Here is a 23,309-nt window from a genome sequence, read left to right as displayed (position 1 = left end):
AGACATACAGGAGACGTCACATTATCCAATAAAATAATTGTCAGAATGCCTTCAGAGTCCCTCAAAACATCAAAAATATTGAAGGGAAGTTCTGCATAAAAAAGTAAATACATACTCAAAATAAAACTACTCTGATCCCCACCTCTGAAGTTAAGCACCTCTCTAGGAATACTGTACACAGCAATTGAAACAGTGATTTAAAGGAAATGCGTCCCTTAGTAACATCTTAATTTAACTTTCAAAACAGGGAGGGGGTCAAATCACCTTGAAGTGGCCTGAACACACCACGGTTTTCTACTTCCACAACCAGGTCAAAGTGCGAGCAGTCACTCAGTGGGACTGTCTCGCCCGTTTCGACATTTGTTAGGCCATTAATCCTCAAGGGCAGCTCCAATATTTGGCCAACGCGTGCTTCAACTTGACAAGGTGTGAACTCCATCCCACTAGGTTCAGTTACGTACACCTGAAGGAGGAAAGAAACGGAGGACAGATGTATGAACACAACTCCACGAAACGGTACCAGGAACAAAGGACATAGACCTGACGTAGTTAGCGAGGCTCCCCAGCCTCTGTCGCTCACAGCAGCAGGTATGTAGATGTTAATTAATGACTCAAACATTTCCTCAATGGCTTGCTTGCTTGCTTTCTTTCTTTCTTGCATTTCTGTTGGCAAAACATTTTTAAAGGTGTCCAAGGCTCAATATCTCCCCACTGTAATGTCATAAATCTAAAATAAGTGAACAATTATCTACTAATCTTAACAACCTTCTGCTTCAACAAGTAGTCTTTGTGTGAGAGAGACTTCTGAAATCAAAAGGATTACTTTCAAAAATAAGACTGGCAGAAATAGATCTATGCTGGCACATTGATGAACAAGCCTTAGCCGTATTATTTGTGATTCTGATTTGCTACTTTTTCCATTAATGTTAAAGAATCCACCACAGACGGCATATTTCGTAACAATCACCATGATCAAAGCTTATCATTTGCAATATCTTAACTTGCTAACCATCTGCAAATGGCTTCAGGATAGAACATTGAACCATATGGTACAGAGTTAAAACTGCAATCCTTGTGGAACATAGTTAACTATTCCTAAAACTTGCTCACTTGAGGTCAGTAAATAGAACTCTTCATAGTTATTCTATGAAGAATGCAATTCCTAACACAAGAACAAAGGCATTCAAAAATAACCTATTCAGATTGTGTAATACACTGCTCTGAAAGCTCACATGGAGAGAAGTATTTTTTCTGTCTTCAGGCTTTGACTTACGTTTGAGGATAAGAAGTTTTAACTGAAAAATCTTCATTCCTGTATCTCCTGCTGGTAACTGTTGCACTGCTAAAATCAGCATCCTCGGTTGTCCAAAGAATAATTTCAGAGTAAGTTTGTAAACTAAGTTCTGCACAAATTTTAATTTATGTAATTATTTTAAGCATTTAAGTCATTATTTGAAGCATGAAGTTTAGCACCTCTCTCAAATCCATTTTGTAGAACTGACACATAATCTGAGCACAAAACCCAAGCCAATTTGCCCCTCAAAAACCCAGCATTAGTAGATGCAGCTATTCCAAGTAAAGCTTGGATAGAAAGATCTTTCCCAAAACACACATACTAAAAAAACAAAACAAAAAAAGAGAGAGAGGAAAAATATCTGCTTATGTAGTTCTCTCCCCATTACGGGAGAGACTTAGCAGTCTGGATCAAACACATATTTTAACACTTTTGTCAAAAGGGACTTTGGCGCAACAGAAGTGCAGTACAGCAGTAACAGTAGTGCTGCACATGGGAATACTTACAAATTATGAGGTATTTTGTATAGCTAATGTATGCATATTTGATGCAATCAGCTTGCTCCCCCCCCAGTTGCTAAATTACAGGCATATACCCTGGAAGGAAGGTGCACTGCCCAAGGGCTCACAAGACGGTGCTTCCTGCATCACCTTCTCTGCTCCCTCAGAAACAAAGACATCACCTTTATAAAGCTGTAGCCAGATGGAGGTTGTTTGCCAGCCTCAATAGTATCCGCTTGGCACAAACAAACCTATTTCATCTGTGACCACGCAGTTAGACAAACACAGCCCCTGGATCCCTGATTAGTCACATGTGCTCAGTACACTATCTCTTAGTTTTTCTGATGTCAGGAGCAAATTTCCTCCTCTCCGTCGGGTTTCCATCCCAACGCTTAGCTCTTTGCAAAAGGCACGGAGTTAAAGCATGTATTAGAATGCCTGAATTTGAGAACGTAGCAGAATAGCACTACTTCACAGTAGCAAATACACACCACAGCAGTACTGATGTTCAGTTTCTGTTCTATCATGTTACAGGTCTGGCAGCTCTCAAGAGCTTGACAGAGTAAGTACTGACACAGTTTCATTCAGGAAAATTATTTGTGTCTAAAAATTTCCAAATCAATAACATTCTAGAGGAAAATATTTAAGATTGTGTATTTACAGTGTTAACCACAGCAGCTTCTTCACCTATCTTTGCACGCTTGTGTAATGACCCTGTGGGGTCATTACATTTACCGTTCCTGTATCTTCTTCACACCACACACTGATCACCCTGACCAAATCCTAAGAACAGGGTACGATTTGCACAGAGACCACAAAATCCCTCGTGGGAGGTGTATTTTTCATTCCCATTTTCTCCTGATTTTTCTAAAAGATTGTTTTTCCTTGGACAGCTTTGGTATCCAGATTCATTATGTGGCACTGTATAGCATTTCAGCCACTTCTCCAGGCAGGAATTTCCTTGCCATCATTTTGTATCGAGGGAAAACCCACCTCTTACCCTGCAGAAGCACTTTTAGTTTGGCTTGTCTGCTTAGATAGCTAGGCCAGTAATAAATTACTATTTCCTTCTTGCACTCAAAACTTTCAAAGGAAAAAGACTTGCCAAGGAAATGTGGAAGGGGCAAAAATGGGACTAAAGTTAGTGCAGAGGAGAGAGCTTGAATCCCCAGAAGCAAAAAATCTCCACAGGGCAGGCAGGGAAATCTCTCGGGAACATTTTGGAAAGGGGAATGCCTATGGCATTCTCAGCTTCTTCACTGTTTCCAGAAGCCATACTCAAGAGGGATCAGGGAAAATAAAGAGTTTTACCTTCATTTCTCCATAATGCAATGGATTCTGAACATCAATTGCCTGAATAACACTGACGCCAGTATCACTTCCAGTTGACATTACTCCTTTGACTGTCACTGTAGCAACTGCCTGGTTAGAATAGGACCAGCTGAAATTTCCACTTCCACCATAAGCCTAGAATACAGAGAGAAAATATTTCCAGTATTTCATAAAGTATATGGTTCTCACGTTTCTTAGCTGTCAAGCTTTTGAATATCCTGCATGAAAACCAGGGACACATTGAGCAACAACAATGCTGTTACTGAGGAAACACAAATAAGATAACAACTCAGAATTTTTAAATAAGCAAGGTCAACTGAAAGATGAGAAGTTACCACCCTTCATTCATTTTCATTTCAGCTTTCTTCATGCACATATCGTCTGTGCTCACCAGTGCTGCTAACCCAAGTATCTCCCTCCCAGCTGCAGAAGTCTGATGCTTACAACTCCCAATGACTGATAGTGCTTAGAGTCAGCAGAGCATTTCACAAACCAGCACACCAGAGGCCTGGCACGTGGGATTGTCGTACTTCTGAAAACTCCCACTGTTACCCTGTTGCTGACAGCCAAAGTGCTGATTTTGGGTCTCAGAGCTGCTAACCTGACACTCTGTACCTACTAGCTTCTTTCAATTGGAATTGTTAAGGGATCTAAAGGGAAGAAAAAAAGTGGGAGGCAGGGAGGGAATGAGGCAAGAGGGGAAGAAAGAAAAAGAAAAAAAAAAATCATCACTTTCTTCTTGGCATTACTTCTTTATTTTTATGCTGAAAATCAGCACGTCTACCTGCAGCCATTCAACAGAGGTGCTGCTCCAGCAACTGATCAGTCATGGAACGAGCGATAGGCACATACAGAAACTGCCCACTCTTGCCACAAGCACCGCGAGGGTCTGCAAAACGTACAGGCTACACTCCCACAATGGCTTTCCAAGGAAGGAGTCAGCAGCTGCCAAACTTACAAGCTCAGGTTTATCATGCAGATTCCCATAAAAAACCGCAAAGCCATAAAAAAAGAAAACTCCACCCTCTTCCTAGAGCTCCCAGCTCTTGAAGCTTGTTTCACAATTAGAAGAGCTTAAGTGAGTGGAATTATTCTATAGAAGGGTAAGAACTAGTTACTTGATATCATGGTCCACATCAACAGAGACAAATTATTATAGCCACAGTATAAACACTTGGCAGCCAGGACAGGGTTATATCTGCTGCAGGTTCATATATTATAAAGTGAAGGGCCAAAAAAACATTTTTCCAGCACAAGTAGAGTATTGTCCTCCTAGATGTGTAATACTAGTTACTGAAGAAACATAATCATTACAATGCTGTAAAATGTATAGGTTTTAAACAGCATTGTTGTGAGCTGTAGGAAGTGTCTGTTGAGACAAATACCGTGCAGAAAGGTACACTGAGAATAATGCATTAAAAAAAAAAGACTTTCACGCTCCAAAATAAATTTCAAAGTTCCATCAGAGTAAAACAAGGGTGACCATCGGAGCAATTTTTCTGTTTATGTGTATTGTTTCTGTTTCTTTAACTTCCTCAGCATTTGCTCCAACCCATTTCATAATTAAACTAAAAATGGACAAGATGATAAATCTTGTCTAGACAGACAGTGTGGGAAATAAACAAATCTAACTTATGCAACAACTAATAACTTTAACCAGAAAAAGTAGTAAAAAAAATCAAAAGGACAATAATTTCCCTTTTTCCTTCCCCTGAGCATGTGCACAACCTGATTACAGAAAGAGCACTGGACAAAGACAAATGGATAAATAGGTAATGGTGTGTGACAGAAGGAGAAGCATGGGATGTGGTGAGAAATATTTAAAGAATGTAAAAGTTCAGAATGTTTTCTAAAGATATTTTCAATTAAAACAGGGAAACAAGCAGAAAACATAAAACAGAAATACTCAATTCTTAATAAGTCTACAGAGTCACATCTTATTGCCATACAAACCAGAGGCATTACTACATTTTTCGCTCTAGCAGTCAGTTTGCACTGAGGAGAGAAAGGATAAACCAGCTTCTATTTGAGTCTAATCATTATCCACAGCCTGTTAGCTGCACTCCACAAACTGTTCTTAGTGACAGTGATGCCCCCAGTACAAAAAAAAAAAAACCCTCCACACACTTAACTTCACAGGGAAGGAGGGAAGGAAACATCCTTCCTCCCTCTTTTTTTTTTTTTTACTTGCAACAGAAGCCATCTTATTAGCACAAATATGAACAAAGCTACTAACACAAAAACCAGACAGCTGACAAAGTAAAACCTCAAAGTCATTCAGATACCATCTGGAAGGACTTACTTTAGCTATAACCAGAATTTGGCTAGAACCAACAATCTTTTTCAACTTATTTTCAGAAAAAGTCTATTCACCAATTTAAAATAGCCTGACTCAAAAACTATCAAGTAGAGGCAAACACTAATCTACAGGCAGGAACAACAGTCAAGCTGCGTGCTACTGTAAACAACCACTAGTATTGTTGAATGGGCACATCAGGAAAATGTTCTCAGTTTTCTCAGTTTCAGTAAATGCAAACTGATTTCAATGTTGGGAGAAAAAAAAGGTTTTATGTTTTTAATGAAAAAAAAAAATCACATTAACATAAGAACACTGATGCAGATTACTGGAGTAACACAAAGGCATGTTCTCCAGTGAGATATCTGATGATGTACGCAAGATAAGGTAAGATGAATAGAACTGTACAAGAGGTGAGAAACAGAAACACACATTTACTTTCTCTTACTGGACTCTAGCAGAGGTTATGAAGTACTGAAAATGCATATTTGTACTAAGAATTTTTACCACACTCTGCTGGTGTGGTTGGGTATAGCATGAACTAAACCAAACTAATGCCATAGAAATTAAAAATATGGATGACAGCGTTAAACTCAATGACGTTAACTTCGGATTTACACTACAGAGTGCAATTTTATCCCTGTGAGACTGATTTGGTTACTTCAGACACCACGTGTCCCACTGCCTCTTTTTGTGTACTTAAAGACAGACCCAAAACTCAGCACTACATCATGCTAAAAGGGAGAGGTAGAAACTGCATGGAACACTTGAGTGCAGGATCTGGGTATCTTTGGGTGAGAGTCCTGGCTAGGGAAGCACAAGGTTCTTTTCTCCAGTTAGATTATACTCTGGATGCTGGAAGACGTTTGCTTCATGAAGTGTACGGAAGGATTCGCAGCACGGGAGCAAAGACACACATGACAAATGCAGGAAAAAAGTCCCCTTAGAAGGTCACACTGTAAATGAAACAGTGGCCTTTCCCTCCCTGTAACTTTTTATTAGAAGCATGAGAAGTGTGGTGAGTGAAGGATGCTCATGTCAGGTTGATAGGGAGCTGCTCATTGATCTTGCTATGCCCTTTGTGCAGTCACTTCACACTCCAGTTCATACTTCCATCCCTTTACAGTAAATGGCAGCCTCTAATTATTACTATCAAGCTTTGTGCCTAGGATGTTTTCTGTAATTCCAAACCATTCTGTGTGTATATGCGTGGCACATGCATGAAGGAGAGAGAAAGCAAGTGAAAGACAAGAGGTAAAAAGTAAGTGGTTTTTTATGTTTATTGGGGTTTTTTGTATGCCTTTTTATGCATTAATTCCTGCAACTAACATCCAACAAAATTTCTCCAAATAAAGTTTTGGATATCACTGTGCCTGAAGTATCCAAAGTCAACTCTATGTAAGCGGTTACAGGCCTCACTGTGCTTGCTTGAGCAGTACTTCTGCATTTAGATACTTCTTTGGCATACCTGTATGGTGTACTGGTAGACCCCTGCTTTTGGCTGCCAAGGAAACGTCAAAATGCTGGGTGAAAGAACTATGGGAACATATATTTCAACATCTTGCTGGTTTCGCACTGGAACTGGTAATGTATGAACGCCTCCATCCTACAAAAAGCAACAGCACAGTATTAGAAACGGCACCATAGTGCTTCCTAGAATTAATGTTTAGTCCTTATATATGGATGTTGACAATGTCTTGGAGAGAAAGGAAAGCAACTATTTAGGGTCACCTATGAACAGTGTTACTTATGAGCAAATAGTCAGCTCATCGCAGCAAAGTGTGCTATTGTATTAAATGAGTAGTATTACTATGGAGATATAGTTGCCCACATTAATTTAAAAGGCAAAGAGCACTAAGAAACCCACTCTTTCACTACTCATGGTATTTGAGACCTTGTCTGGAGAACTGATTTGGGAACTCCACACCTGCATTTACTCTTTGCTCATTCCACTCTGCAGCAAGTGAAGACAAAACTTGGCCTAAAAGACTCATTTCTCAACCCACCCCCAAACACCAGCCTTTACAACTTTGCTGTAATTGTAATGCCATAACCCTCTGGCACAACATACTGTTTCTTACTGGAGTTCTGAAGGAAAACTTTTAACAGCTCTCAGTAGACCTCATTTCATTCAAGAGTACCTCTCTGACACACAGAATGAGCATTGCTTATCACATACAAGGATCTACTAAATCCTACTCAAGGAATCACTAAAACTGTTTCACAGCAAATGGTTTGAAGTGTTCAATTTTTCCAAGTTTCAAGCAAAAGCAAATCACTTTCACACCACGTGCCCTAGTTAGCCATACATTCAGCAGCCTGCCCAATGAGCAGAAAGTTAATGAATATTAATTTGAAGAAATTTGCAGGCTGATACATTTGGCAGATTTTCATTCCAGCATTTAACATCACTTACCAAATGATAGAAAACTTTCCAAATATAACTGAATGCAGAACAAGGCCAGGGTATGACACTGATGATCCTACCACAATAAATTGTAAAATTCACTCAGAGAATGTGAGAGAACCTTTGCACCAGAACAATGAAACAGTATGTGCCCACATAAGTATCTGCCATGAAAAAAAAATAATCAGTGCTGTGTGCCACTAGTTCAACAGGAGTTTGCCACACACTCAGTAGCAAAATCCCAGAGTCTTTACTTAAGCAAATCCTCTGTTGACTTAATTGACAGTTTTCCTGAAGTAAGGATTTTAGAATTTGGTTCTTAATCTGTGTTTAAACAAGGACAGCTTAGACTCATGTAATTCTTAGGTTTCCTTTTACTATGTCACTATTAAGTCACTACTGCACAAGTCAATTCTTTTTAGGCCTACCAGTAAAGCAGAAGAGGTTTTATAAAAACATACCTGGTCTACTACTGATGTCAGTGCAGCATCAATAATGGTCTGACCCTTCTTTATTGCTTTCACATAATGATACGACCCATTCAGAGATGACTTCAGCACCTCAAAATATTCTTTGGACAACTTTGTATTAATTCTGATATTCTGAAACCAGAACATTAAATAGATATTGCCATGGATAACTGCATTAACACTGTACAGACAGACATAAACATATTAGCAACAAATCAATGAGAAAACAATAACATAGTTCAAAGAAACTTATCTGAAATGGAATAAGAATTTTCCTCTGCGAAAGTTTCAGTCTTTCAACAAGATTGTATCTTGTAGACACAGCATTAACGCCATAGAAAATATTTACTTTTTAAAATTATAAGTGACATGTAATTTAACATGAAAAGTACCAATATTTATACCACTAAATAATTCATATTTTACAATAATTTCTTAATTTTGTCATTCTTAAACACAAAAGGGGAAGAACATGCAAATATAGTGCCCCAATAGCAATAGCACATTTCTGAGATCTAGCTGAAACTCAGATCTGTATCTCAGGAAGCAAGTACAAATATTCAAACATTCACATAAATTTTATCTTCTGAAAAGCAGTAAATTAATAATTTTTTTCTGTTCACAAATCAACTATTTAATTTTTTTTTCCTTTAAGAGCAATGTATATTTGGTACCTAGTACCTAGAATTCATCTTATTTAACTACCAAACAGTGAAGTGTTTTAACACTAGCTAATCATCTAAGCTTTTCCCACAATCAACTGAAAGGAAACAGGTAGCTCCTCCAGAGTGTTATAAGCCTACCTTACACCCCGTGCTTTAATAGGAAAGATTGCCTCTAGACACGACAACATTACATTTGGGGTGGGGATTGATGCCATGAAGTACCGTATCAGTGCTGCTCTCCAGCAGTTACACTGGTTTGCCACTTACAGTTCAATGCCTATGCTACGTGTTTGAAGTGTATTATCCCATTTCTTCCCGTTTTTTCTACAGCACTTAGACTCCAATGGGCACTTTCACGTGAATCACTCAGAGTGACTTATTTAAAAAAAAACCAAAACCACAAACCAGCAAAATAAAGGGAAAAAGGAAAAGGCAAGAAACAACATGCTTTGAAATGTCCTAACTCAATGTAAGTAAGAAACTGCTCAACTAATTTCGAAGAAAGCCAAGATTTAGGAGACAGACAGTCAGAAGTATATCAACATTGCACTTACATCAGATAAATACACTTTATTGCTTGATTTATCATACACTTCAATTGTAATTTCATAAAGTCTGCCTGTTTCTAGGACCCATCTGCCACCTGGATGAACTGTAAATCCTACAAAACAGGAAATATTGAACAGCACAAATCAACGGCCTCATTACATAACGGATATAAGCATTTTGCTTCTGGTGCCCACACTCTGAAGATGTGCATTCATTGTTTTAAGCTGCTGAATACAGAGATGAAAGAAAATAAATATTTACTACTAAATCTCTTTCACATTGAGCTACTTTTATGAATAAAATTACTTCAAAAATTACTTTTCTATGAAAAGTAATATGAGAAATGGAAGCGTGTACCTACACATAGGAAAAACACCAACACAAAAACAAGGCAAGAAATTACATTAAGCAATCAGGAAAATTGCAGCCAGTACCAACCTAAATATCCAGGATTTACAACATAGATAGTGCTGTTTGGTAGTCTGGAAACCCCTTGCATGCGAATACCTGAAGTCTCAGTAAAGGAACAGAAAAATTTTTTGACAAAAGTCAAGTAAAGATCAGCTTGTTTGGGGCTCTTTGAGCCTCTTTGGCTATTTAAAGCTAATCGTACGCTGAAAATAAATGTTATCCCCGCTAGCCTGAAAAAGACAGTGAGCATTTTAGAGAGACCCCACTCGAGAATATAATGCTCTAAATATAAAAATTAAATAAAGCCCCATCACATTTCCACATTGACTGAGGGGAACAGACATGATTTAATTGAACTTTTGCCAACCTAAATCCTGAGAACATTTCATGGCATCAGGCAGCTCTATCGAGACTGAATTCACAGCAGTGCTGCTTTCTATGGCGCTACCAGGTGCTCCTGATTTTCAGGACTACTGGTACAAATGTGGATAATTTTATCTTTTTCTGCTGCAAAGGGTGGAAAATTTGTCTCCTGCCACAAAGATCTGGGTAGCAAAGCATCACCTAGGAAGGATACTCTTGTGCCCAAGTATGAGGTTAGTTTGTCCCTGCTGCAATGCAGTTACAACCGACGTCGCCTGGTCCAACCTGGCAACCGGCCAAGACGGATCTCCCTCAGGACCAAGTACGTTGTTCTGTAGCTGCAGTTCATACTGATCAGATGGCATCATTAATTCTGTACATGAAACAAGACAACATATGAAACAATAAAAGCCAATGTGTCAGTGTTCAGATGCTGCTAATTAATTTTTATTGATGCCTAGTGCACACACTAAATTAGTATTTTTAATGTCTTGTAGAAATAGCATTTCTATGCTTATACCAACACACACACAATGAGCTTCTCGCCTAACTTTAATTTCTTTCAAGCTGCAATTTCCAGCTATGATCATCCCACTGTTTAGACCTAACATCCCAACTTCCAAAGCAGTCAAATTACATTCTACAAGCTACCAACAATTTCTGCTGCTCCGTTCTGCACTACTAGCTGATGTAGTGAACCTAGTTAGCCCAGTAAAACACTTCTTACCTAGTTTCTAAAACAAAAAGAAGAAAAAAGTCATTATCAGCATAGGCTCCTTGTAAGCAAGAGATGCAATTACAAACTTTCCCACTTTTAAATGGGCATAAAGCCAGCTAACCCACACTTGTAGAAGTGGAGCAAATCCATTTGTCAAGAAAACATTTTCTGTTAGAAAAATTGCTAATCTAAATTCGATTTAATTAAGAAAGTCAGACATGGTTTCTTAGTCAATGTAAAATAAATGTGTACATCTAAAATGATAGTGTTGGCTCCTATTCTAAGTTGCCCTTCCCTTCATGTCCTTGACAAATCTGCAAGCTGATATTCTTTACAGACACAATTTTTTTTGACAGAAAAAAACCTAAACAGCTGTATCATCGTGTGGTTTAGGAAAACTGTATTAAATCCTAACAAAGTAGTTTAAACATAACTAAAAATTTCTCAGCAGCTAAAAAAAAAAAAAAAATCACACAAAGCGTAAAAAATAAAAATAAAATAAACAAATAAAAGAACAGGACAAACCTGTAATCTTCCCTTGCCTTATCTTCTGAACTCTGTACTGAATTGATGTTCCTACCAGAAGATAAATGTCATATGCTGGATTTAAAAGGATGTTTTCCAAAATAAGCAGTCTGACTTCTGCAGGATGCACATGCTATTGGTTGAGGGGATAAAAAAAACCCACAAAAAATGAAAGAGCAACCACATTTAAAGCAGTTCATTTATTTGAAACAGACCATGCAGCAATAACTTATAATCTATAAGTGAAAAATATTACTTGCTGTAATTGGCTCTATATTATCATCTCAAATTTTGTCACAACAGGGAAATGCAAAGAACAATGAATGGTATAGAGATCTGCTCTGTGCATACTGTGCAAGGCTGAAGAAAAAAAATCAAGTCTGTATGGACAAAATTTTTATTCAGTTTTCTGGAGAATACAGAAAAACTGGAGACAGATGCACAATGACTATTCAGAAATCTAGAAATTTATTTTCCCTACCGTAAAACATGGTACCTCCATACAACATACCCTTTATAACTTCACTGAGGAATCTGTATCAAACTCATTGGTCTATTAAATTAGGAATACAACAGATAATTGTATAAATTCTATTACAGTTGTTTGAGGGATGTTCACTGAAAACGTGCAGTCTGGAAGCAGTGAAAGATTTAAAGGAACTACTAAGCAGAAAGCCATAAAAAATTGCCAACAGAAAAATATTATTTCAATTGCACTTACAGTATCAGCTCAAAACTAATTCAGAAAAACAAATATTAAAACAGAGAACTAATCAAGCTACAAGCATTCAAGAAAAAAAAAGAAGTCAGACTCATATTACATAGAGTAACTATATCCAGCATAATTATCAAAGGTAGAACTGTAACAAAAATACAGTTCTTAACACGCACTGTTATTGGTGCCACGTTACTAGTATTACATACATTTAGATAATATTCTCATAGAACACTTTTTATAGGTATGGGTTAGACAGTCCAAGGCAATTCTGCTTTAAGCAAAACCATTAAGTACGACATGTATTAACACAAATCTGCAAAACCAGACTGCAGACACAAGGTGAACTTCAGAACCCCCCCCATCATCTTATACAAGGATTTTTTTAAGGTGTAGTATTCTGTTGATACTAGCCCAATGTGAATTCCTGTAAGCGATAACCCTTAAAAACTCGCTCAGGTGTTTGTGAATTCTATTAAGAGAAAAAACAACTCTGTTACTAGAGTTAAATAAAAAACTCAGTCACCACAAGTTACAAAGACAGAAACAGCATCCCATAGCAGCTGGGAAGATCGCCAATACTGCAGTTTAACGCCCTTGCAGCACTGACATTCTGATCCCAAATCCCTTCCTTGGAGACCAGAATCTAATGAAGTAGAATTAGACACTAACAAAGTAGTCATATGACACTCATTTCAAGCACAACAGGAAACAAAGGTATATCCAACATAGCAATCCTTATTCTAGTTAGTTATTTATTGAAAAAAAGACCTGAAGTGTCCTAGTTGGTTATTTTTCAAGAGACCTAAAGGGCCAATGCCCTATCCAGCATGATTCTAGTTAAACAAATGACTATGAGGAATAATAAAACTGTACAGAGGTATTTGAAGTGTATTCCTCTGCCGCAGGGCCTTTTGTCAGAGAGTTAGGTTTAGAAACGATCTGTGGCACATGCACCGTCCGGGGTCAGGTAACTGCATCAAACTCCAAGCCTTTCAGGGTGATCAACAGCAGCACTGTCATCTTTTGTGATATGGGCTACAGAGTCCATCCAGTAAGACAGAGATGCAGCACTGATACCCACAATGGGAACAATACGGCAGGGCAAACTCATAGTATTCCTGTAACATCGGACTACACAACTAAATAATAATATATATTTAAAAAAAAAAAAAGATGAATGCAAATTTCTTACCTTATAGACATTTTCCTGTATTCTTGCTTTTAATTTAGAACTCCCTGTTTTCATTCCAGACACCAAAATGGTATCTCCTTGCTTGGCAACTTTTTCCATCTCCGATATATAGGAAGGTGGAATATAAGTGGATTCTAAGAATTTGAGTATACTGAAAGGTGAACCAAAAAGAAAATAGAAAACTGTTAACCAATCTTTGTAAGCCCACAGAGAAACACCACCAGCATCTATTCCCAGCTATTTCCACTTTTGGGCAAATTTTAAAAGTCTGCCTGGGACCAGATACCCACATTTTACTCATTCTTCAAGATATCTGCAGCTAATTTCTATGACTGATAAAAGTTTGTTTGAAGCTTGTTTGTGGACTTTCAAGAGATATCAGAAGACTGCACATGCTGCCTATAATGATCCCTCTGGTTTTTACAGTAGGTGTGGACTGCAAAAACTAGATTATTGTGGAACAACTGATGTGAAAGACCCAAAGCTTATGTTTATAAAAGCTACAGCTTAACAAACCAGAACATAACTTTGACCTATATGAAGAAGTTAGGATGCATTTAATAAATGACCATGAAAAAAATCCTTGGGAGTAACTGTTAGAAATTTCAATGAGATGTGACAACAGAGAAGAAAGGAATTTGCCATGAATGGGTAAACCACAGGACAGAAATTGAAAGAGGACCATGTACTCCTGTGTGCACATGATCTGTTCGGCTTTATGTGCACTTTCATAGTAAAAGCAGTAAAGCCTTATGAAAAACAGTTATGAATATTAACATATTTATGACAGCTTATAATTTATTTCACAAAACTGTAATTAAAACATTTTTATGTTATCATAGCTGTACTATCAGTAGAGCATATATCCACATTAGTTTGGTTAAAATCACATCTCTAGCAAATACTTATACCGAAACAGAAATCTCCGTACGGACTAGGCCTTGGATGACGAGTCCCACTAAACGATCAGCACACCGTCTGGCTCTCACTGTAGATAGGAGCTACACACTCGTACCTGCAGCTTCAGGTGCATTATGGGCTTAACAGGCTTTCCACAGGTAATGCTCTATGTTTGCTTCTCTAAGGCTGCAAAATTGGAGTTTGTGTTTACCCAGTAGCAAAGAGCCTTATTTGCTATCCCTACACCATCTCTGATGTATTTGGAATATAGGTTTGAGGGTGGAATTTAACCATTAAGCAGTCTGCTCTCTAAGAGAGCTGGTTTCCTCACGTGCTAGGCACAGAATCACCATACAAATAAAGCCAGGTTCTTTAAAGGAAGATATAGTTTCCTACATTATTTTATGTCCTGCAATCTACCTACGTTTTGCTGGAACCTGATTTCTGAGGTAACTGAAGCCTCTGGTGCATGAGTTTGAATCTATTTCATCTTACAAACTTATGGAAGCTTTGACTAAAGCTGTACTGAAGTGTCTGTAAACTGTATCATGAGAAAAAATCAAGTTTCATGCATTTGCAGTCTGGTCAAATTCATGTGCATCAGGAAGGCATTTTTTTCTACCAACATTCACATTGAGCAAAGCCAAGATTCACCATGGCATGCAATATGATGAATACTAGAATAATACTGCTAGATAACGACATCCTGGTGTGTTGACATCAGGTGGTGTCAGTGGAAAGGTAAAACTCCTGGAGTTCGACTTGAAAAATATCCCATACAAGGTACTGGTAAGTGGCCTTCCATTCTGGTTAGTTTACTAAGGATGGAAACTCAAATTTCTGTTTGAAGCCACTGAAGAACAGAACAATAGTCATCAGTGTAAAAGTACATAATGCACATGCCTAATAAAATAATAATAATAGTAATTAAAAAGATCCCAACACATCAAACTTAACGGACACGAGACTTTTGAGAACAAATTAAATGAACTTACCGTAAGGCATTGTGGGAATCTGAGAAGCCATCAGCCTCTGTGTCTTTCACTATTGTCCAGTCAAAAACTAACCCTGCCAATGTGCTGAAAGTGTTTCCTATAAATCAAACAATCAGATTAAAACAAAAATAAACAACAAGCACAGAATCTTCCTGGAACACAAACTATGAGTCTTGCACCTAGGAAATTCCCTACCTTATCCCAAAAAGAAGCACCTCCGGTATTTAGTTAAAAATCACAATCTACCTTGCTTTACTGACTTTGGCAAATTTAAGCTATTTCTGTTAGCTGGCTTTTCTGTTCACATTTTGCAACACCATACGCCACTTTATGTTCTTCACAAAGCTCACTAGATAGGTGCAGGTGTCACCACCTATCCTCCACTTGTCAGCCCCTAAGAGATCTTTGGCACCCACCACCCCCTTTCCCTTTTGACGACAAAAACCTTACTATTTCTGAGCTGCTCATCTGAAAGATCTTACAATCTTCAGGATGAGTCTTGCTCTGAATTGCAGTGTCCACTGGCACAAATAAATATGGAACTGAAATCCCAGTATTTACTATATTCTAATATATTTTTTCATTTGTGTTACTTCCTTTGACATTTATGTCTATATTAATAAACTAGGAATCAAAGCAAATTTATTATCAAATTCTTATTCTTAAAGGTTTATGACATTTTTAAGCCACAAAAATATTTTAAGACAAGTTAACACAACACACTGCCTATGTTGTTTCTCCCATTTCTGTACAACTTACTGCAGATAGCTCCAAATCCCAAATAAATAGGATTTTAAACACAAAACTCTAAACACACAAGGCAATACAATTAAAATTGATTGACACTGGATGATTTAACATGCATTCAAGTCTAACTTTAATGATGCATACTTTAGCTTTGCAAAGCTGTATTACGCTCTTGTTTTGCTCCAGTTGAAAATAACGACAGACATCGTGGCACTACGGAGAGGCTATACCCGGACACAGCCAGAGCCGCAGCGAACTGGTAGCAAAAGCATGAAACTGTCCTTACAGCCTCTGAACCATCACTGGGCCTGGATGTCCTGGCTCCTGTTGGGGCCCCTCACTACAAAGGCAAAGTCAGGTTACCAAAGACAAACTATCATTCCCCAGCTGATGCAGGGTCTCACTCATTCAAGACAGGTTCAGGTATTTCTGCAGCACCGAGGGCAGCAGCTGTCTCCAGGTTAAGCCTGTCAGAGGCGGCACCCAGGGATGCAGACAGGTAATTGGCGCTTGTCAGGAACTGTATTATGTCTTTGTCTTTCCCTGCAGGATCACACAGCTGTCACGGGAGCGGCAGGCCAGCTGCCCTGGCCAGCTGTAACATTACCCTCTCAGGCTCCTCAGATGTCAATGTAGGCAGGGACTTGTGCTCCTGCTCCACAGCCGCAACCAGCCCAGAGCTGCGATGCTTCAGCAGAAAAGTGGCTCTCACTGGCAAGGCTGCAGCAGACCCCAGTAAGTAGGGAGAGCTGTCTTGATGTGCTCAGCTCCATCGCTGGGGCAGGAAGCCAGTGGTCCTTGCGCACTCATAGCCGAAGAAACACAAACTCACATCTTTAAGTCTTTCTCTTATGTAACTTGCCTCTAGTTAAGTCATAATAAAACAACTTCAGCAAAGTTGAACAGATAAAAGAAAACAATATATAACATGACTTTCTTCCCCTCTGCATTCTATACTTAACTTGGCCAAAGATCTCCATGATTATCTTCCTCTCTTGCATTAGTAATCTTTAAAAAGTAGTATTTGGGGATCAAGTTTATATTTGGAGTGGCTCATTAAAAACATGTACAAAAAGGAATCTGCATTACTGTAACTTAATAAAAAAATACAGCCTATGAAAAAAATAAGTGTACTAGATATATACATATGGAAGAGAATAAGGAAAGAAACTATTCCTGAAGATATAGCGATACTCACAGGAGTAGAATCATCAATATTAATGAATGGTCTGACCCATACCAGATGCAATAATGACCATCAGCCCAAAACAAATCACACTTGGTACATCCCTAGGGCCCACTTAACTACTTTACATAGCAGGGAAAAAGCTATGTCACTGCAAAGTTGTATACATACAATGGCCGATACAAAGCATCCATTCTCTCTCCCTCTCACACAGGCTGCAGTAACAGGCTTGACACCCGTTCTTTGTGCAAGTGTTCAGCAAAACTAAGCAGATTTTTCTCAATACTCATTGAGCTGGATAATTATTTTACATTGATTTTTTCACCTTCTGAATATTAAACATAAGTGTTCAGAAGTCCTTTATTCAATTCTCTGACTTTTCCTGAACAATTATGTCCTTCAATAAACTTGCTACTGCTCCTGAATTTTTTTTTTTTTTAAAGCGTGCCAAAAAAGACCACTGAGAGTCCAATATGTCCAAAGGTCTCCCAAGGATGGATCCCAAGGTTATCTGGGTCAAAGGAACTGATTTTCAAAGCTTTTAAGCGTATCCTGATCCCCCAAACTCAGACCAGGAAGTTTAGTCCTATGGCTACTAACCAACACCTTGTTTCAGTCATGCAGACTAAGCATTCTTTGCAGGTTTTGTACCACCACTCCTGTTCAGACTCTAACTTGGGTGGCTTCCAGGGCAAATTTGTCCATTCAGCATGCTTGAGAGTTTGCAGAAACGCCAAGCCAAGAATCCAGTATTATGCATAGTATAAGAAAACGAAATTACTTTTCATTAACAATATATTGACATACAAAACCTGGCATTCATGGTTTACAAACAAACAAATGTAGGATGAGCTCATTAACTACCCAAAACAAACAATTCAACCTTTTATAGCTACTTTACATACCATTTCCTTTCAGTCCAGGAGTTGTCCTAAAAATCACTTGGTTTGTGTGAGTGTTGATGTGCGCATAAAAATCAATTGTTGAAACCAAAGCATGAAATTCTTACCAACATCATGGTTCTTTTTCTGATGCTACAGACAGTAGCAGAAGCTTTCTGCTCCTATTAAATAATTACTCATTCAGTCCAAATGCACTGATGTCCCAAAAGCAAGTTTCTATAATGATTACAGGATATTAATCCAAGCAATAGGTGGTTGGTCTTCAACATCATCTCTGAACACCCTGTTGGTTGCTTGATTGGACTCAGATAAAATGTCCTTTTGCAAAATTCTTTAGACTATCTCAGGTCAAAAGAAAAAAAAAAAAGAAAAGAAAAAGAAAAAAAGAACAGACTACTTCACATTCCAGTGCGGCCTTGCTCAGCCTAGTTAAATCCTGGTGGGACACTTCAACAGGACAAGTGTTAGGACTTTTTCCATTACATTCTTACTCTTGACCTGGAGGTAGAATTGCTAAGAGCTGACACCTTTATTTTATTTATTTTAAATTCTGATTTTTAAAAATACGCTTAACACTGGAGTTAAGTTTCCCCGGAAAATCAGGAAAAAAGGCAAGCAAAAGTTGTTGGAAGTGAAGCAGTTTTTGATTTTCCTATTCAGGTGGATTTTACACTTACACAAAACAATAGGTTAACTTAATATATTATCCAAAGAACTCACTTTAAATTACTCAGCTTGGCTTCTAACATTCAGTTGTGTTGCAAATAAAATCAGTGCATGTATCAGACAATTAAGAGTTTCAACATACATATTATCTCCTCCTAGTAAAACTCTTACCTTCAGAATCCAGAGCCTGAATTTTTAGCTCCAGTGGTGAATCTTCAAGATAGAGTTCTCTTGTTGTGGATACAATTTGGATGTCATGAATTATATCAACTATAGCATCACAACGAAGTACTTGCCCAGTCACTTGAAGAGACATCAGGAAGAGCACATGAAATCAGCAACACTGGACATGCTCACTGAGAGCACCAACACCACAAAATGCACCTCAAATTTAGCTAATGACGCAAGACACTGAAGGAACTGAAATTAGGTCATGACCTCGACTAAGAAACTCTTAGTCAAATGATAAGCAAGAATAGCCGTTCCCTTCCTCACTTTAGAATAAATCTTTTAAAAATTGTGATTTCCATCTACATTAACAGTTACAGACGTTTTCTCTGAGTAAGTATCAAGAGTTTCTACAGTGCAGCTGTCAAACATGGCTCATGCCCTAGAGAACTTAATGACTTTTACCCACAGACAACAAACCCCTATATACGTCTTCACTTAGTGACTGCAGGACATTTAACTGACCATCAGTTTTTGCCTATGTACCATTATAGAAATTAACCAGGTATATTGTATGACAGACACAAAGGCAATTTCCAGCTTTCTAAATGCAAAACATCTGAATTTGCATTATATAAAAAATATGTACTGAAAATTATTTTCAGCTGCCCTCCCCCCCCCCCTTTTTTTTTAAAGAATGACTTTTTTTCCTGGATATATCATTAATATTAATATGTATTGGAGGCCTTTAACAAACAGAACTTTAAAACCATGTCCATGGAAAGTCTAAAATGACAATGCATATGAATGGAAATTTCTTGTTTCATGCACTTTTAAATCTCTACTTTGTTTCTGGAGGATGCCAGCATGCCCATAAACAAGTAGTGGTGGGCTTACAAAAGTTAAAACTTACTTATATCTTCAGCAAAGATGATACTTGTCAGACGTGTGGGCTGTGAGGATCGTGCCTGGACAACAGCTTTCTGCGAACACTGGCGCTCATCCTGATCTGCTGGCTCGATGCTTGCAACCTCTGGTCTGGTGGAGGACCTACAAGATTATTTGGGATTTAAGTTACTGCTAGACAGAAGTCAAAGGCTGGTTTAAAAGCCACTAAAATAATTTACATGAGACATGCTACATTGTCAGGACCCGACTTTCATAAGAGCTGGATTGCAACAGATCCTTGAAGGCTTCAGCAAAGGCAAGCGCGGGCTGAGGGAGGGGGAAAACACAGACCAGAAGCCCACCAGAGCCCAGGCAGACAAATGCAGCGTTCCCTCTACTGTGGTGTGTTCACTGCTGAATGCAATTCAGTCAGTTCAGAGCTGTATCCAGCTACTTAACCTCGTTACAAAGCCTTTGGCCTATTTATTAGCTTAGAGGCGTGGAACAAGCAAAACTGCATACAGAATGCTGAAGTAGAAGGTAAAATAATTTTAGCTAAAGCTCCACTCAACACTTGTAATTGCATTTTCAAAACAATTTTGAAATAAAGTTCTGAAAAAGTTGGAAGTTTTCCCTGATGACAGAACACTACAATTATGTGTGTTTGCTATGGCAGAAGCTCTGAACAAGAAACAATCAACATTTTTTAATCAAGAAATTAGATTTAAAAAGTATTTAGTCTGTTTGGCTGAAGCATGTAACACTGTGTAAAACACAGAAAGTTGTACAATCATCTTTGGTGAAATGTAAGCCTACATGGAATTTTGACCTAAAATTGATGCATCTGTTACTTCCTGCTCTGCCTTGTATGGCTTTTCTAAAGACAACTGCTCCAGCAATGAGCTTGTGGGAAGCTCACCATGGATGTGGAGCCTAGTTCTCGCTTTCTGTGTGCCAAAAATGGCAAGATGAGGAAAAAAAAAAAAGTTTAAAAGTTATTAAAAGCCAAGCCTTTTGAAATTAAATTTGAGATAGTAGCAATATACATCTAAGGCCTGAATGTAGAGTGCTCAAAGCAATTAAAATATTCAAGCAGGCCATACCTCTTGCAAATAGTTAACAAATGTCACCCCTCCGAACTGGGATGAGCCGCTGACTAAACCGTTTTGGAGAATTGGATCAAGGCTGCTCTATGCAGCTCCTTGCTGACGCTACATCTGCAGGAGTTACTGCAGAGGAAGCAGAAAGGCAGCCTGCTTGGACTTCAGCTCAGAGCCCAGCACCCTGCTTAAGCCGCTAATGAATTAAGCGCCTGAAACAGACATGGCTGTTTGCTCAGGGATCCTGAATCAAAGCTCCTTCACAAGGGTTCTTTGAAGGATTAAAACAATGAAAGAAAGCACTGATGACAAAGCTGTTCAGGAATTGCTTCTCCCAGATGATGACAGCAGTTCTGATGAAAGCACTGCATTATCTGGTAAGTGCAATCTAAACCATAGATCCTCACCTGGTCAAGATGGCGAAGCTGGATTGATTTAAACTTTCCTTCTGGTGGATGTTCAAACGTGCCTACCTGTGATCTACAGGAAAATCTCCTAGCTCAGCAAGGAGCTGGAGGGGAGTTCCAAACAAACAGAAATACCATACATGCCCTTCTCCCCAGACCTAGGTTTTACTTTACTACTGGCAGAACCAACCAATTCAAGACAGCGAAGAATACATTTGCTTGTTAACTAAAGCTGTATCCATTTCAAAAAATAACATATCACAGTATTTTCAGTTATCTTGCAGTTAACAGTTGCAGTCCAGCAACCATGGACCAATTTGGTTGTAATCACAGGAATAAAATTGCAAATCCTGTTTTCAACCTTAAGCAACAAAAAGCACAGTTTTGAAAACAAATGCAATTGTGCAAGACCCCGACATCCCTTTGGTTCGAAGCAGTCGGTAAGACAGTGAACACTGCATTTCTCAAAGAAACTTCACATGAAACAAAACCACATTTGTGTCAGCTCTCTGATTCCCTACATATGGGTCTGGATTTTATCATACTATGCTGTCCAAACCATGAGGCCCCAAAACTTTGTAATCCAAGGGCACAAAACCCAGTCAGAACATTTTTAATTGCGCACGCTAGTGGCAGCATACAGGTTCATTAGACACTGCATAGCAGTAATACCCTTTTGTCTTGGGCAAAATTCATTAATTTCATGAATTATTAATACATAATTTTGGTGTGCTCCCAACAATATTTTGCTTACACAAAGACTAGTTTTAAAGGATTTTGAAACAACAGTAGCAACTGCTAAGCTATAAATTTCAAAGTACGTTATCTCATCAAGGAAAAAACCACCCACAGCAGTATACCGCTGACAATTTAAACATCAATTAGCAGCTAAAACCTGAAAATTGTTTGTTATATTCTAGATACCTAAGCAATGTACACAAATATGAGCATATGTTTTTATACTAGGGTTTACACTGTTTCTGAAATAATATGATTTTTTTTCTGTATTAGTAGTACAGTTCACCATACAGCGATTAATTTAAAAGCGAACAATTAGTTATTTTCCTGTTATTCTGTAGCTTCTTAGGTAACCACAAAACAGTTTTCCAACATTTAGCAAGTTTCTTTCAACAAGGTTAGTATTCACAACCAGTAAGGCTTTTTCTGTACCTGGCTGGTAGGCTTGTTAAGCTGAGCATGCGGATCTGACACGCATGCAAGCATTTTAAGATTAGCATTATATGTATGGAATTGACTTGTACTTTTGTTCTTTAGCTCATTACATTGCTTAATATTCTCTGTCATCAGATTATTTTTTTTATCAATTTTAGGGTTTTGCGTTCTTACAGTCTGAAACTGATTGTGTTTACGACACAACAGGGGTTTCACTGTGTTTTGTATTTGTTCTTTTAATATATGGTTATGTATTGTAATACATAACCACCACAGTTTGCACTAATAGCGGTGTTGTAAAACTAAATCTAATTACAGGATATTTTTCAGACTACAAAAAGGAAGGAACAAAGAAAAACTGAAAGTGTGCATTAAATATAAGCTCTAAACTTGCATACAGTCCACAGTTATAAAGGAACTTTTCCAGCTGAATGCCAGTTAACTCTTAGGTGTTACTGGAATAGGGAACCTGAAATTAGATACTATGTGGCCTCTAACAGTAGTTTAAAATAGGAGGTAGAATATCAGCTGAATTTCTTACTTTTTTAAAAATACAGATACATTTTTCATTTTATTAGCAATAGGATGTCTGCCGTTTTAGGCAATTACCTGAACCGGGCAGGTGAAGCAGGGCCTTTCCGAGGCTTGGTTTACTATTGTTCTACATTAAAAAACAATCTGCATGACTATTGGTTTTTATACTGCAACATATGACATATTTGATGACGCCTTGATAT

The 23,309-nt window shown here is 38.2% G+C and overlaps 1 protein-coding gene across 1 annotated transcript in view; it reads right to left on the bottom strand.

Moving 5' to 3' along the window:
* Window positions 1-23,309, bottom strand: part of NUP210 (nucleoporin 210) — a 65,312-nt gene that overhangs the window by 35,517 nt on the left and 6,486 nt on the right. Inside the window, exons 2-13 of the mRNA XM_075762676.1 lie at window positions 19,918-20,054; window positions 19,008-19,139; window positions 15,336-15,432; window positions 13,441-13,591; window positions 11,531-11,663; window positions 10,502-10,660; window positions 9,952-10,020; window positions 9,519-9,625; window positions 8,291-8,431; window positions 6,891-7,028; window positions 3,106-3,261; window positions 265-463 (exon numbers count right to left, since the gene is read on the bottom strand). Coding sequence (XP_075618791.1) covers window positions 265-463; window positions 3,106-3,261; window positions 6,891-7,028; window positions 8,291-8,431; window positions 9,519-9,625; window positions 9,952-10,020; window positions 10,502-10,660; window positions 11,531-11,663; window positions 13,441-13,591; window positions 15,336-15,432; window positions 19,008-19,139; window positions 19,918-20,054 — 1,619 coding nt within the window. The remainder of the gene's footprint in view (window positions 1-264; window positions 464-3,105; window positions 3,262-6,890; window positions 7,029-8,290; window positions 8,432-9,518; window positions 9,626-9,951; window positions 10,021-10,501; window positions 10,661-11,530; window positions 11,664-13,440; window positions 13,592-15,335; window positions 15,433-19,007; window positions 19,140-19,917; window positions 20,055-23,309) is intronic.

This window comes from Balearica regulorum, chromosome 10 (assembly GCF_011004875.1).
Source record: "Balearica regulorum gibbericeps isolate bBalReg1 chromosome 10, bBalReg1.pri, whole genome shotgun sequence".
Classification (NCBI taxonomy): Eukaryota; Metazoa; Chordata; class Aves; order Gruiformes; family Gruidae; genus Balearica; species Balearica regulorum.
Note: the sequence above shows the minus strand (reverse complement) of the source record. Positions and strands in the feature narration are given on the sequence as shown.